The 15,149-nt window shown below is 36.2% G+C and overlaps 2 protein-coding genes across 2 annotated transcripts in view; both read right to left on the bottom strand.

The window, feature by feature from the left end:
* Nucleotides 1-1,110: 1,110 nt before the first annotated feature.
* On the bottom strand, nucleotides 1,111-3,681 carry LOC125223099 (pyruvate decarboxylase 2). The gene is made up of 5 exons (XM_048126077.1): nucleotides 2,972-3,681; nucleotides 2,711-2,874; nucleotides 1,870-2,520; nucleotides 1,677-1,794; nucleotides 1,111-1,583 (listed from the first exon to the last, which is right to left on the bottom strand). The coding sequence occupies exons 1-5, from the start codon at nucleotides 3,497-3,499 to the stop codon at nucleotides 1,224-1,226; spliced, it is 1,821 nt and encodes a 606-aa protein (XP_047982034.1). The 5' UTR covers nucleotides 3,500-3,681; the 3' UTR covers nucleotides 1,111-1,223.
* A 9,778-nt stretch (nucleotides 3,682-13,459) lies between these two features.
* The window catches only part of LOC125222663 (dnaJ protein ERDJ3A), a 5,805-nt gene continuing 4,115 nt past the window's right edge, over nucleotides 13,460-15,149 (bottom strand). Inside the window, exons 5-8 of the mRNA XM_048125396.1 lie at nucleotides 14,936-15,144; nucleotides 14,514-14,852; nucleotides 14,091-14,426; nucleotides 13,460-13,893 (exon numbers count right to left, since the gene is read on the bottom strand). Of these exons, the coding sequence (XP_047981353.1) occupies nucleotides 13,606-13,893; nucleotides 14,091-14,426; nucleotides 14,514-14,852; nucleotides 14,936-15,144 (1,172 nt within the window). The 3' untranslated portion in view covers nucleotides 13,460-13,605. The remainder of the gene's footprint in view (nucleotides 13,894-14,090; nucleotides 14,427-14,513; nucleotides 14,853-14,935; nucleotides 15,145-15,149) is intronic.

The raw sequence follows: 15,149 nt of genomic DNA, 5'->3' as shown, positions 1-15,149 counted from the left end.
CCAACAATCACTCTGATTCTGCTCCTGCTCATACTCACAGTTCGTAACTCTTTGCTTTTACTGCACGAAAATCTTTTCAAAATTGCTTCTTTTCTAATCTAATGCGTGTAGTTCAATGGTTTCTTATTGTGTGCGTATGTTCTTGCAATTTTTTTGTTAAGCATCATTATTACATCAGCTACCTGTTTTATTGTTCCTTGTGTTTGTGCCTTGTGCAATAATTGGAAGTGGATTCCTAGCGTAATTGCTAAGCTTTGTTTGTGAGGTTTCTGATGATTGGTGAAGGGCTGAATTCCAAGGATTGTTGAATGGGAAAAATGATATCTTTTCCCCTTTTTCCCTCTCACGATTTGTAATTTCCTAAGGAACTCACATAGTAAGATTCAAACAATTAGTTTAAGATAATGTGTGTGTTGTGGTTATCCTTGATTTTGAGTTGAACTGTCTTTTCAAATAATATATGGCAGGGGATGAAGATGTGAAGCACCAAGACGATGGAGAGGGGGTAATGTTGGCAAGCTAAGCTCCCCTAAATCCGAGGATCACGAGAAGCGTCCTGTCGAAGCAAAGGCTGGAGGTGCTTCTTCCGTGGAAGGATCAATAGTTGACAATGGGGAGGCAGAGAAGGAGAACAAGATTGAAGATGAATCGGGTGAAAAACATGGCATCGTTGCCCAAAACGAGGCGAACAGGAAGCCGGATGATGAAGGATATGTACGATGATAATTAATCTAAAATGTTGGTGTATGAGGGATGATGAAGGATATGTACGATGATAATTAATCTAAAATGTTGGTGTATGAGGATATGTATGATGATAATTAATCTTTTGGTCTTTTATTTTATGAATTTTAAAATATCCACATATCATTATTTTATTAGTGTAGTATGAAATGGTGTATTATTTGAATGATATTTTATTAGTGTAGTATGAAATGGTGTATTATTTGAATGGGGTGATCCTCTCCGAACAACCACCTTCGACATGAATGTGACGTGGCCCATATTTCACTCAAGTCTAAAATTAGTGTTTATTTTTAAACATGCATGACTCGTGATGTCACGGGCCTAACTCTTAGCATGCTCTGTTTTCACAAAATATTCATGATCTATAAAAGCTACTCCCAATTTACAAACTCACAAGTCAAAATATACAAACGATTCATCAGCACACTCACAAAGATAAGGTGCGAATGCTGAAGGGAAGCATACATAAGATAGATCTATTGAGGGTTTGGAGGGCGGCTGTTAGCTGCAGAGACCCTCGAGCCCCATTCCAGAAGTTCTTTGCTCGTATCGTCTTTGTGCACAATCACTTCGATGAAGCACAAGCAATCCTTCTTGTCTCCCGTCGCTGTCCCGATCGCTTCGATCAGCTCTTCCTCGCACCGTACCTTTGTAGTCCAGCATTTCCCTTCACCATTATGAATTGCATCAACCAAGCCAGTGTAGTTCCAATTCTTGATCACATTATACGGCCCGTCGTGGATCTCCACCTCGATGGTGTAACCCCCGTTGTTGATCAAGAAAATGATCGTCTTCTGCCCACTCCGAATCATCGTAGACACATCCTGAGCTGTAACCTACACATCAGGCAGACAAAGCTCTTTATCCCAGTAGCTAAACAAACTAGTGCCCGAGTGAAATATACACGATCGATATCGAGGGTGTGGTACCTGGAAGCTGCCATCTCCGATGCAAGCAATCACACGCTTATCGGGCACAGCCTGCGCATACCCCAGTGTTGCACCAACTGACCAACCAATAGACCCGTATTGCATTTGGAACTCGTACCTACAAAAACGTTATTCGATAGTTAAAATTATTGAATGTTCCGAATAATCAAGAACATCACTAGTCAGTCCTCACCCGCAACCCTGTGGCAATCTCAGTTTCTGGCAATTGAACCATGAGTCGCCTGTCTCAGCAATCACAGCCGTCTCTCCCGACAGCATCTTCTGAATATGCTGAAACATGACATTCACCCTCAATGGCTCCTTGGGCTCGCCCTTCGCCGGCTGACCTTCACAGACATAAATCCTGTGGTAGTTCTCATAAGCAGTTGTGTTTTTCTTAAGGCGTTTTGAGAGCTCGATCAGGAAATCCTTCATCAGGACGCATCCAAACTCAGGGCCATTGCCAATGGAAACGCGATCAGGCTGCACGATGATCGCCTTCTCCTTCTTGAGAAGGAGAGAGTACCCTACCGAGCTGTAGTCGTTGAATATAGGCCCAGCGAAGAGGTAAGCATCCGCGGATTCCACAATCTCAGCGCAGAAGGCCGTGCTCACGGCTCCCCAGTAGGTGCCGATGAAATGAGGGTGGTGCTCTGGCACTAGGCCTTTGGCAGATGGCATAACTGCGAGGGCGTAGCCGCTAGCATCTGCCATCTGAACGAACGCACCGCCTGCTTTCGCGACGCGCAGTTTTGGGCCTCCCACCATCACTGGCTTCACTGCCTTGTTCAGAAACTCGGCTGCTACTTCCACTGCAGCTTCTAGCCCCATTTTGTTACTCAATCTACAAAAATTTGAGATATGAAATTCCAACAACATGCTCATCCAAATCAATTAGCATAGCAATTAGCAAATAGAGAAGTCGGCAATCATCAATTTATCATGTGGAAGATTCAAGCAGCAGTGATTCGCTAATTCTAAAATGAAATTGAATAATTAAAACAGAGCTCAGGTATGAACAAAATTTAACTGACCTAGGTGAGAGAGAAAACGGAACAGGCTCACGACTGAACGTCGGATGTGGAATCGCCGGCAAGTTACAGCTGATGCTTATGTACACCGGCTTACTCTCCTTCAACGCCGTCGATATCGCCGTATCTATCAACTCATGAGCATCTTCCAAATTATTCACCACCGCCTAAAATCAATTGAAAAGTGGGAAAATGCAACTCTGTTTCAATTTCAAATTTGGGCGAAATGAAATAAAGCGATGGATTAATTAATTCGGTTGGCACCTGAAAGCATGTAACCGTCTGGAAGCATCGCATCTCCTGCGAGAAATCCGGCACGCCGATCGTGTGATGGAGGATCCTATTGGTGCCGTAATCGTTCGAGTTCGGACCTCCAACGATGCAAATCACGGGGAGATTCTCGCTGTAAGCTCCGGCGACGGCGTTGAGCACGCTGAGGCCTCCGACGGTGAAGGTGACGACGCAGGCGCCGACGCCGCGCGCCCTGGCATAGCCGTCCGCGGCGTAGCCGGCGTTGAGCTCGTTGCAGCAGCCGATGAGGTTGAGGCCGGGCTCGGCGATGAGGTGGTCGAGGAGCGTGAGGTTGAAGTCGCCGGGGACGGAGAAGACGTCGGTGGCGCCGATCTGGACGAGGCGGCGGGCGATGTGGCGGCCGAGCGTGGCCTCGGCGGAGTTGAAGGGCGGCGCGGCGGAGGAGTGGATCGCGGAGACGGAGCCGTTGGAGGGGAGGCAGCCGACGTCGTTACACGTGGCGGCCCTGCAGGAGTCCAGCGAGCCTACTTTGGTTTCCATTTGTGAGAGTGATTAATGATTTGGAGGAGAAAGTGGATTGTGATGGCGAGACTTTGGTGTGTGATTAATATAATGGGAAGAGAAGAGTAGAAACTGGGGGCGGAATTTGGCTTTGAAAAATGGGGGAACAATGTAGTAGGCGGTGTGTGGAACATTGTTTCAGTCTCTGCCAACGAGATTTGAATACTTGTTTGCCTTTTGATCACGCATGTCTCTCATATATAAAAATACTCCTTCGTCTACAAAATAATATTCTCTCTACGTTTCATAATACATATCACATTTTTCATTTTACCTTGCCTCACATAAATATTACATTTCCTCTTTTAATAAAGAATTATCTTTTATATTAATATAAAATACTATTTTCTCAAAAATTAATATCTTCTAAAATAAAGTATCATTTTTCAGATCAATTTTCTGTTATATGATGGAGGAAGTATCTTATTTATGCCTGCACATATTTTAGAATAGTTAAATTATTTTTTAATCATTATCCAAATTAACCTTGAGTCGTTGACACAACTCGAACTCAATCCAAAATCATCATTAATTAATCCAGTAAAAACTCAATTCCAATAAAACTTAAACCGAATGCATTAATTTCGTGTGTTTACATATCAAGATATAATGTTGAGTCGAATTTTTGCATATCTTTTTTATCAAAATAAATTAAGTAAATTACCGACACCGTAATGGGAATTGGACCTTAATTTTTTCTCCCTCTCTTCATCATGGAGGGATATATCCTTCGTACATAGCAAATTGTTCGAATTCTTGAGCATAATTGTTCTTTTGCTGTTAGCATCCGTCCCGTAATAAAAGTCATACTTCCTCGATCTCATAAAAAATGTATACTTTCCATTCTCGATCGTGTCACAAAAATGTATACATTCCAAATTATTTCGATTTATTATTCATATACATCATTTTATTTACAACTTATATCATCATTAAAAACTACTAATAATGTAGATTTTACTGTCCATTAACATTACTTTAACTACCTTCTTCTCCTAGTTCTCATTTTACCAATTTTTGTCTTTATTTCTATATCATACTATCAATTGTCTATATTTTTATGGGATGGATGGAGTATTTTGTCATTTTAGTCTGTCTCATAATAAGAGTTCTACTTCACTTTTATTATAAATGGTAAGTAGTACTACTATATTCTATCAACTTATTCTACTCACATTTTATTATAAAACTAATATATACTTATATATGCGGGACTCACATTCCACAAATTTATTCAATCCACTTTTGTTTTATATTTTCTAAAATTTGTGTACTAACCAAATGGTAAATAGTACTACTATATTCTATCAACTTATTCTACTCACATTTTATTATAAAACTAATATATATTATATATGCGGGACTCACATTCCACAAATTTATTCAATCCACTTTTATTTTATATTTTCTAAAATTTGTGTACTAACCAAATAGGACTCCTATTAGGTGACGGATAGAGTATTTCTATTTTACGTTTTTTTTTCTTTCATCTACTAGACTATTAATACTACATCTCTACAAACTATTACTTCTTCCGTCCACCATTAGGAGTCTCATTCATGAGCGACACAAGTTTGAAGAAATGTTAAGAAAAGTTAGTGGAATAAGAGTCTCACTTGTATATATTAATTTTAAATGAAATGTGAGTGGAATGAGTTAGTGGAAGGTAGGACCTTTACCATTTATGGTAAAAGTAAACCGGGATTCTTATTCGCGGACAGATTAAAATGAAAAAATGGGACTTTTATTCGCGGACGGAGGGAGTATCTGTGTTTGTATAATATTTTGCAAACTATAAAAAAGTATGAAATAAAGAGTTTGAACTAGTTTTTTGTTTATCATGAAAAATAACCAGCCTAGATTAGTTTGTATTTTTGTTATAATTATTGTTTTTATCTGATCTCTTCCATACCATAGTCCATATATACATATATGACCAAAGTAAATTTGTCGATTTACAAAACAGTGGACTGGTTCACCCAGCTTACGTGCCGCATCATGAAGGCACGTGTCATCTCCTATGATGGTCAATTTCTCTGCTTCTTCCCCAGAAAATTGTACTTTAGTTGGTCAGTTTAAAAATTCACTGGGGCATCCAATCCACAATAAGGACTAATTCTATATCGTTAGATCTTAAATTGAGTAAATGAGATTTATGATTTTAATAAATAGTATCCACAAAAATAAAATAGTCAATCTGTTATAACATACTTCCTCCGTCTAAAGAATATGCATTTTGGATTTGGCACGAGTTTAATGCAAAATTGCTAAAGTAAGAGAGTGATAGAGAGAAAAAATTATTAAAATATTGTTAGTGGAGAATAAATCTTACCTCATTAAAGATAAAAGAGTTTCCAAAACTAAAAACTGCATATTTTTGTGGGACAAACTAAAAACGAAAGAGTGCATATTCTTGTGGAATGCAGGGAGTAATAATTTTCACCTTTTTTTTAGTGTAAAAGCCAAAACTGGTCCTGAACATATGCTCATTTTACGATTTTGGTCATATACTTTATCTTTTGAATTTTTGCATCCTGAATATTTCAACTCAGATCACAATTGGTCCTACACTAACAATTCCGTCAATTTTTAAACGGATTTAACCCGATTTTGGCCGACTTTGATGGTTTTAACAGTCCCATTTGAGTTAAAACCGTTAAAAATCGGGTTAAAACCGTTTAAAAATTGATGGAATTGTTATTGTAGGAACAATTGTGATCCAAATTGAAATGTTAGGATACACAAATTCAAAAGATAAAGTATATGACCAAAATCACAACATGGGTATATGTTCAGGACCAGTTTTGGCATGTACTATTTTTATTTATATCAACATTATGTATTACAAATATCAATACAGTGACATGAGAATATCAACACAAATACCCGAAAATATCTACATAGTCTTATTGATATTGTACATGGATTATATTGATATCTTTTTATGCATTTGTTGATATAAAACCTGTTTATCAACATATACAAAAATTGAAATAAAATTATAAAATTTCATTATCCGATCATTGTCGGAACATATGCAATTGAGATCTCGTTAGATAGAATCCTTATGAAATAACCTTTAATTTGATATATTTTTTTACGAAAAAATAGATTAAATTGTTAGAGTTACGTAAATTTTAAGTTTTAAAATTATTTTGAGTAGAGAGAAAGTGGTTGGTTTTGACTTCTATATATATAAGAATTGACATTAATACTCTTTAAATTTATTTAATAATTTTTTTAATTTTAAATATAATCCACTTGATATTATTTCAACCATTAGAGCTCCTAATCTAATGCCTAAGATTTAGTCTTAATTTGAAAGTGCTAATTGTTAGCAATCGATGATAACAACCCTCCTTTTATACGTATATATATCAAAATTATTAATTACCACAATCATATAAATAAATAATATAACGACTTATCTACTAAAATAATGTAGTATTCCCTTCGTTCTACTTAAAATGTCCACATTCTTAAGAGCCACGGAATTTTAAAAGCAATAGTTATGTAAAATAAATTGAGGAAAAAATAGTTGAATATTCTAATAAGAAAAATGAAAGACATATTTATTTTTAAATACAAAAAGGGGACATCTTAAGTGAGACAAACTAAAAGAAATGTGATATTTTAAGTGTATCGAAGGGAATACTAGTTTTAAAAGAGAGTTCGGATTTTAATTAGAACTAGTATCACCCACGTGCGATGCACGACCCATTTTTTTTATTTAAACTTATTTTATACTGTAAAATGATTTAATAATTTCATAAAAATATCATTGTATGAAATCTGAAATCATAAATATATAAAATAAAAAATAATTATTAAAAAATATAAAATTAAACAAAGAAAAAAAATAACACATATACCGAACGAGAAACAATATTATTATTTCAAGTTCCAAAAATCACCCTTTTCACTAAGAAACTCAAAGAAACCTCAAAAACGGAAAATAAACTAATAAAAAAACGAATACACTAGAAAAATAGAAGAAAAGATAAGAAGAAATACGGCCACCCCCTAAAATTTTTATACTTTCTCTTACAAAGAAACTCATGATACCAACCCCGTTCGTAATTCCATCAATTACTAGTCTATCAAAAAAAATATGTTAATTGGGCAAATTCTCTTATTCCCCCAATAAATTTTATATAAAAATTTTATAATGCAAATAAATACATTTAAACATGTAAAAAAAATAAATTGATCAATTATAATTTTAATGTATAATCCCATATTTATTATAATTATAATTTTAATAGGTATAACTTCAAAATCTTTTAACTGTCTCTACATTTACAATCTATTCACTTTCTCCAATAAATTAAAATATTTGAAAAAACTTTTTATGTCTCAACTCAATCTTAGATAAGTATTATTTTCTCTAGCAAACCGAACACCTAAAACTAATAACTATGCATAAAAAAAACAACAACAAAAAGAATGATCTATATTAACAATCGGCCTAATTTCCTCAAATAACCTAAAACATCATTTTTGAGAATTCCTACTCTAAACTTTTCACTTCCTCAATATATTTTAAAATAATATTTTTAAGGGAAATTGGTCTCTAAAATCATGAACTTTGCCTAAAATTTGGTATTTCCCATGAACTTTGAAATTGGTATATAATATCACGAACTTTGCATTTTGTTTGGTATTTCCCACGGCATGTTTATTGCTATATTTGACTAACTTAGAGACTTTTTTTTTTATCATACTTGGCACAATTAAATCAACGTGGTTTTCAACGTGACTTTTTATGCTACATGTTATGAACTTAAAAAGTGGTTTCAAATATTATAAAACATATCAAGGTTGCCTATGTTAAATAAGATTTTGATGAAAATATATTATTTGAGTGAGTTTGGGAAATACCAAACAAAATTCAAAGTTCGTGATATTATATACCAATTTCAAAGTTCATGGGAAATACCAAATTTTAGGCAAAGTTCATGATTTTAGAAACCAATTTCCCTATTTTTAATAGGATTTATGTGCATATAATTTATAATAATGCTGAGATTAATTTTTTCACTTAATACACAGATGGAAGCGGCAAAAAGAAAAATATAGTGTCATTATGATTTATGTGCATTTAATTCCTAATAAAGAAAGGAACCAATTTAGGAGTTGAATAAATTTAATGCATAATATGATGGGAAATAAAATTTTGTAATACATACAATCATGCATTAAATGAGTATGTAGACTGCAGTAACTCTCACTCGACCAGCTACTATGGAACCAGAGAGGAAGCAATATGCGAAGACTCGTTAGTGGAATCAAATCATAGCACGAAACCGGCACCACATTCTTTATGAAGGATTTGATAATATTCCTATGATTTTATCTTCCTTATTTATCACATGAAATCTGTCCATTAGTTTAGCATATATTCAGTCATATTGCAATGTTATAAACTTGAATCTTTGGTGGATTCGAACTCCAACAAAATAACTAAAGTATGGAAATTTAAGAAGACTTGATTAACTAAAATAAAGAAACTTGATAAACTAAAGCAAAGGGAATAATGTTTTTCTATTATTGCCTTATGCAATGCCACACTCTTACAATAATTTATAGACAAACGATTAACTAACCACTCCTAAAGATAATAGAGCATAATGAAACGTGGGAAACTAATCTCCACTAATAAAAGAATCGTGGGAAACCAACTAAGACAATTGCATTGCTAAAATAAAATGTTGACATGATCATTAGTGGTGTGGCAGATACATGCTCGTACCATGCAATTAGCTCCATAATTAGTGGGATTTGTTGTAGCATTAGTTGTGTATTCGTGCAGTTGTGCTTTTTTCTCAGCATTCAAACACAAGAGAAAATATAATCAATACCTTGTTGTGCCCATTGTTCTCTTCACTCTCATGAATGCCTCTAGCGTTGGGGCCGCGGAGAGCGTTGTCGTAGACCATTGCGGCCTTCTAGAAGGGTCTCTTATCTCCGGCCCACTTCCCCCACGGCCGCTGCCTGGACGCCTTCCTCGCTACGCCCAGCATTTCCTCCTTAGGCGTCTTCATGTGCTTGATTTGATGAGGAGAGCGTCGACGGTTCTGCACCTACCACTGGCTGCGGCGACAATTGTCTCCATTTTAAATTCGGTGATGTATTGCTTGATGTGTTGGCGTTGGAAGAGATTGTCGTCCTCTTCGTCGAGTTTATTTTGATTTAGGATGCCGGAAAAAATGAAGATTGGAAATAGGCCTTATTGTTTCAGATATATCAAATGAAATGTCGACGGTAGACGAAATTGAATCGAATTGTGTCTGCATGCATATTTATTTATTTATATTAGGTTATATATTTATTAGAATTAATTTCTGAAATTTTGATCGTGTAGTAGTGGGAGTCCGATTAGTTTTTTTATGGTTTTAGGGTGATAAATAGGAGATGACGTGTAGTAGTGGGAGTCTGATTAGTTTTTTTTGTTAGAGTGAATTACATTTTTAGGTTCTATACTTACAGCGACGACGAATATTTGTGATCTCTATACTTCAAAATATTATTTGCAGTCCTTATGCTATATCAATTGCTCGTTTCAGGTGCTTTTTCACTTTTTGACCAAATTTTCGTACACTTTTAGGCTTTTGAGGGCGTTTTTGTCAGAAAATGTGGTCAACATGTGAAAAAGCACCTGAAACGAGCAATTGGTATAGTATGAGAACCACAAATGATATTTTGCAAGTATAGGGACCGAAAATGTTCGTCGCTGAAAGTATAGACCCTAAAAATGTAATTCACTCTTTTTGTTATGGTTTTAGGGTGATAAATAGGAGATGAATGATCATTACAGTCTAAGAAAATAAGAGAGTGGATAATTATGACAATTAATTCATAATCAATATTTTAAATTGTGCTTACCGAAATTAAAGGAGTTCAAAGTGGAAGGTAATTTTATATTAATTGCATTTACATCCCTCGGCATAAAATGATTATTCAAAATCTCCCAAAACTCCCCTTTTATATATTGTATAGATTTATTCATATTTTATTCAGATTTATTAAATTATATTCCCTCCGTCCTAACTTAAGAGTCCTGTTTTGCCGTTTCCGTTCGTCCCAACTTAAGAGTCCTATTTCACTTTTCTCATAAAGAGTAAGTAGACTCTACATTCCATCAACTTATTCCACTCACGTATTATTATAAAAATGATACTCCCTCCGTCCACGAAAATTCGTCTCGGTTTGACCGGACACGGGTTTTAAAAAATGTAATGGAAAGTGAGTTGAAAAAGTTAGTGGATTGTGGGTCCTACTTTTAAAGTATTAGTTTTATAATAAAATGTGAGTAAGAATGAGTTGGTGGAATGTGGGGTCCACTACCAAAAATGGTAAAAGTGAAATAGGACAAATTTTGGGGGACGGACGAAAATGGAAAAATGGGACAAATTTTCGTGGACGGAGAGTAGTATATATATAAGTAGGTTTGTGTTAAAATGACAACCCCTCTTAAAATGACAACGTGACACCGCTTATACAGCAATATTATAAATGTTACACAGCAATATTACAAACACTACACAACAATCTATAGATTGCTGTATAGTGTGTCGGATATTGCTGGACAAGAAATATTGCTGGTTAAAGACCAGCATATTGCTGACCGTCTTTTTCCAGATTTTTTTTTGCCACGTGGCAGCTTATTATTCGTCTACGTATACAAATGATTGGTTAGGAATGATGGTATGGTGTTATTTTAAGGGGTGGTGGCACCCTAACATGCCCCTATATAAGGATGACCTATATTCCACTAACTTACTCAATCCACTTTTCTTTTCATTTTTTAAAACCTGTATCCTAATTAATTAGGACTCTTATATTGAGACAGAGGAAATAATTGTTATTTACTTTTGGCTCATTCGAGAAAAAATTGGATCGATCTATTGAATTTCGTGACAGGCCTTGTTAGTAATCAATTGTAGATTAAATTTTCAACTCTAAACCAAAATGTTTCAATATTGAGCTTATCCAATAAACTAATCTAACTAAAAGTTACTCCCTCCGTCCATGAATAAGAGTTCCATTTTTTCATTTTGGTTCGTCCATGAATAGAAGTCTCAGTTCATAATTACCATAAATGGTAAAAAGACTCCACATTCCACTAACTCATTTCAATCACATATCATTTAAAACTAATATATACATTTAGAACCCCTATTCCCCTAACTTTCTTCCACCTACTTTTCTTAACATTTCTTAAAATCCGTACAGAATTGAAATGAAACTCCTACTCATGGACGGAGGGAGTATCTATTTGCATGAATATTTGTTTATTCATAAGGATATTATATTCATAATATATAAAATTTGTGAAAAACATAAAATTAAAAATATGAAATTATTGGTGGGGCCTTCGGCCTATCACTCTTAAATGACTTATTGAACATTAATTTAGAAAAGAGTCTAGTAGATTTGATTGAAGGAAGTAAACACGAAATATATTCACCTCCAAAGGAATTTGCTCAACGTCCTGTTATATACAGATGTAATGTTTTCCCGTTTCTATTAGAAGCCTCAGTGATACGCCCGGATTTTGCACTGTTTTAAGGCCATTATTTGGTCCATTTTTGTCATCAAAATCACTCTACATGTCCATTATTTGCATATTCTATACATTTTGGTATTTTGACGTGTTTTGTGAGAAATGTGTATATTTGAGCCGAAAAGGAGAGTAAAAACGCATAGTCTGGAAATCTGGAGTCGGACGGCGACCAGCGACCGCCGCGAAGTTGTACGGCGACCATGCGCCCGGCGGTCAAAGCTATGTGGCGGCCCGCCTCGGAAATTTACGCTAGGAGAAGAGTCTCGCCCGGCGACCGCCGGAGGACATGTGGCGGTCCGCCACCGAAGGGTCAGAGTCTCTGGACTCCAACGCGGCGACCGCCGGCCCAAGGTGCGGCGGCCCGCCGGAGAAAGGCGGCGAATCCGACCAGCCCTAGATTTGCTCCAAGATTTACCAAATTTTGAAGATCTTTTCCTTCTATGATGAGGAATAATCTTCCCCTATAAATAGGACCTCAAGCTTCATCAAAAAGAGAGTTTTTTTTCCGACACACAACAAGAACACATTCATAGAGATCAAAAGCTAGAGTACTTCAATTGTGCAAGGAGTTGAAGAAGGATTTCAAGAACATCAAGAACGACAAGGATTCAACCTACGGGTTTTATTTGCTTTAGTTTTATGTTCAAATTGTTTTCCCTTCAATCTATGTTTTTAGTTTATTCAGTCATGTGTAACTAAACTCATAGGATTCTAGGGATGTGTTAGTAGCAACTTTGGTTATACAATTCCGTTTTCTATTTAATATCCGTTTTGTTTTTACTTTGTTTCTTCCCTAAGTTAATCATGATGCTTCATAATTGAGTGACACAATTATGTATGATTCAATACAACTTGCTTCATAACTGTGACAGAGTTCTAGCGAGTTAGATCCACTTAGTAGACACTACAGTTAGCTTCCTTTAATACGGCACTGTTAATTGAGAGTGAGGACTTTTCAAGGGTCTTAGGAGCTTTTTGGAGTTACGTGTTAGGATTGACAACCCTAATGTTAGTAATCAACGTTTGTATCGCATGAGCATAAGCTAGGTGACTCGTCCTTTCAAAGTATTAACTGTGCTAGGATATTGTAGTTTGGAATTTGTATAACCATAAAGCGAAAGCACATCCCTGGAATTCCCCTTATCTCTATACTTTTCTCTCTGTGATTTGCTTGTTTTTAGTTGTTTACTGTTTTTAATATTTACTGTTTTCAAAAAGTTTCCAATAATTCTTGCTTCTCCAGATAGTAATTGAGTTCTAGTAGAAGATAAACACTTTGTGTACATCTTCCCCGTGTTCGATACCCGGTACTAACCTTTTGCTATACTATACCTACTCTGTATACTTGCAGGTATTTATAGTGCAAATAAAAATGCATCACTCAGCAAATTTTCTACTAAAACTTCTGCATACCGAACTTTTTTAACTTTTTTAGCCATACTTCACTACTCTATCAATGAGAGCTAAGGTATAATATACATGGTTTTGATACTCAACCAATTTTCCATAATTTCAGATATTATTTTAGTGTAGGCTTCTGTCTTGCCTTGGAGAACTGTATGTCTCCGTTCAGTACAGAGCTTACGAAGCTCTCTACTGCTTCTTCGGTTATTTCCCCGTGAGATGCGGCATAGGTGCCTCGCTTTGGTTTGTAGGCCAACAGGAGCTTATCCGATGACTTGAACCCTGATTTGTCGAGGGCGTTTAAGAAAGATTGCTGCTTTGAAGCATTCAAGAGAGCGTATGAGACTGAGTCCCTCGGGCCAGATGTTGGTCTTTGTCGTCTAGAAAAAGATTTTTGGGAAACCTATGCAAGAAACCAAATGTTTGGTCAGACTCAGACCTCAAGAAGACTGAATTCATAAACGTGTAAGTTCTATGTTGCTGCAAAGGTGCATCGACAATGAAGCCAGCAATCAAATGAAGGCTGTAATTTGGTTATTAATGGAAAGTTAAGACTGCTCAAATCTATGTATAAATGTAACAGGAAACTAAGGAACTTACAGATTGCAAGATTTTTTGCAACTTGTTCCGCGTTGTCGATGACTTGAAAACACCAATCAAGCAGACTGGAACTTTATCACCACAGATGTTATCAAAATTTGAAGTGGTAAGCAATGGTACGCCTGATTCAGTAGCATCTTTTTGGACAGAAGCCTTGTTATTCTTTTTCTCGAAATTTTCAAGCAAGCCACTAAGCTCTTGAACGGCAGATTTCAGGTCCTTTACAGATATACCGGACTTGAGAATTACTTTCTCCCCATTCGAGAGCCAACCAACAATGGCAGGAAGTGAATCGATGCCCAATTCTCTCACAGACCGGTCTGAGGCATCACGAACCTGTGATTCGCAAAACCAACATCATTAAACCATTTCAGAGACACAGAGTAACAAGTTTTCGTCCATATTTTATAGTAGTTAAAGTACCTCAGCATCGTAGAACAAGAAACGTTTGTGATATATGCCACTTAATGTTCGCCAAATAATGGGAGTGCTCTTCTTAGAAGACAGAAGTAACACTTTGGGTAATCTCCCGCCTTCAGATGCGGCGTCAAATCTATCCAAGTTGATCTGCTTTGAGAATCTGGGCAAATAGTCTTGACAAAAACTTTTGAGGGATCTTACGTCCAAGTCACCACTATACTCCACCAAAGAAGCCTTTTCACCAGATGCATACGAGTAGACAATAATTTTAGGTTCTCTGCTGTTGTATAAACCAAGCTCCTTGCACAAGGATGTCTCAGATCCACAATTTATACTTCCAACCTGCACAAGAGAACCCATAAAACTTGAGCACACTTGAAGTACTTAACTACAAGACCTAGTGCAGTAGAGAAATGCCCAAATACCTTCATTGCTCCCTGAAGTGGGGTGACAACTTGCTCTATAACAGATTCATATATTTGGATCTCCTGCATATTGGATGAGTAAACTAATAAGAGCCATGTCATCCCCTTATCAACTATTTCTTTCCTGTAGAACTGGGAGTTCACAGATGGTATGTTCTTCGAGGATTGTCTATTCCCCTGCTTTGACCTGCCTGAGCCGCTAAAGCCACCAAAC

Source organism: Salvia hispanica, chromosome 4 (genome assembly GCF_023119035.1).
Source record: "Salvia hispanica cultivar TCC Black 2014 chromosome 4, UniMelb_Shisp_WGS_1.0, whole genome shotgun sequence".
In the NCBI taxonomy this organism is placed as follows: domain Eukaryota; kingdom Viridiplantae; phylum Streptophyta; class Magnoliopsida; order Lamiales; family Lamiaceae; genus Salvia; species Salvia hispanica.
Note: the sequence above shows the minus strand (reverse complement) of the source record. Positions and strands in the feature narration are given on the sequence as shown.

Coding starts and splice junctions, on each gene's coding strand:
- LOC125223099 (XM_048126077.1), bottom strand. CDS start 3,499: ATGGAAACCAAAGTAGGCTCGCTGGACTCCTGCAGGGCCGCCACGTGT. Junction 2,875..2,971: donor AGACGGTTACATGCTTTCAG/GTGCCAACCGAA, acceptor AATTGATTTTAG/GCGGTGGTGAATAATTTGGA. Junction 1,795..1,869: donor AGATTGCCACAGGGTTGCGG/GTGAGGACTGAC, acceptor ACGTTTTTGTAG/GTACGAGTTCCAAATGCAAT.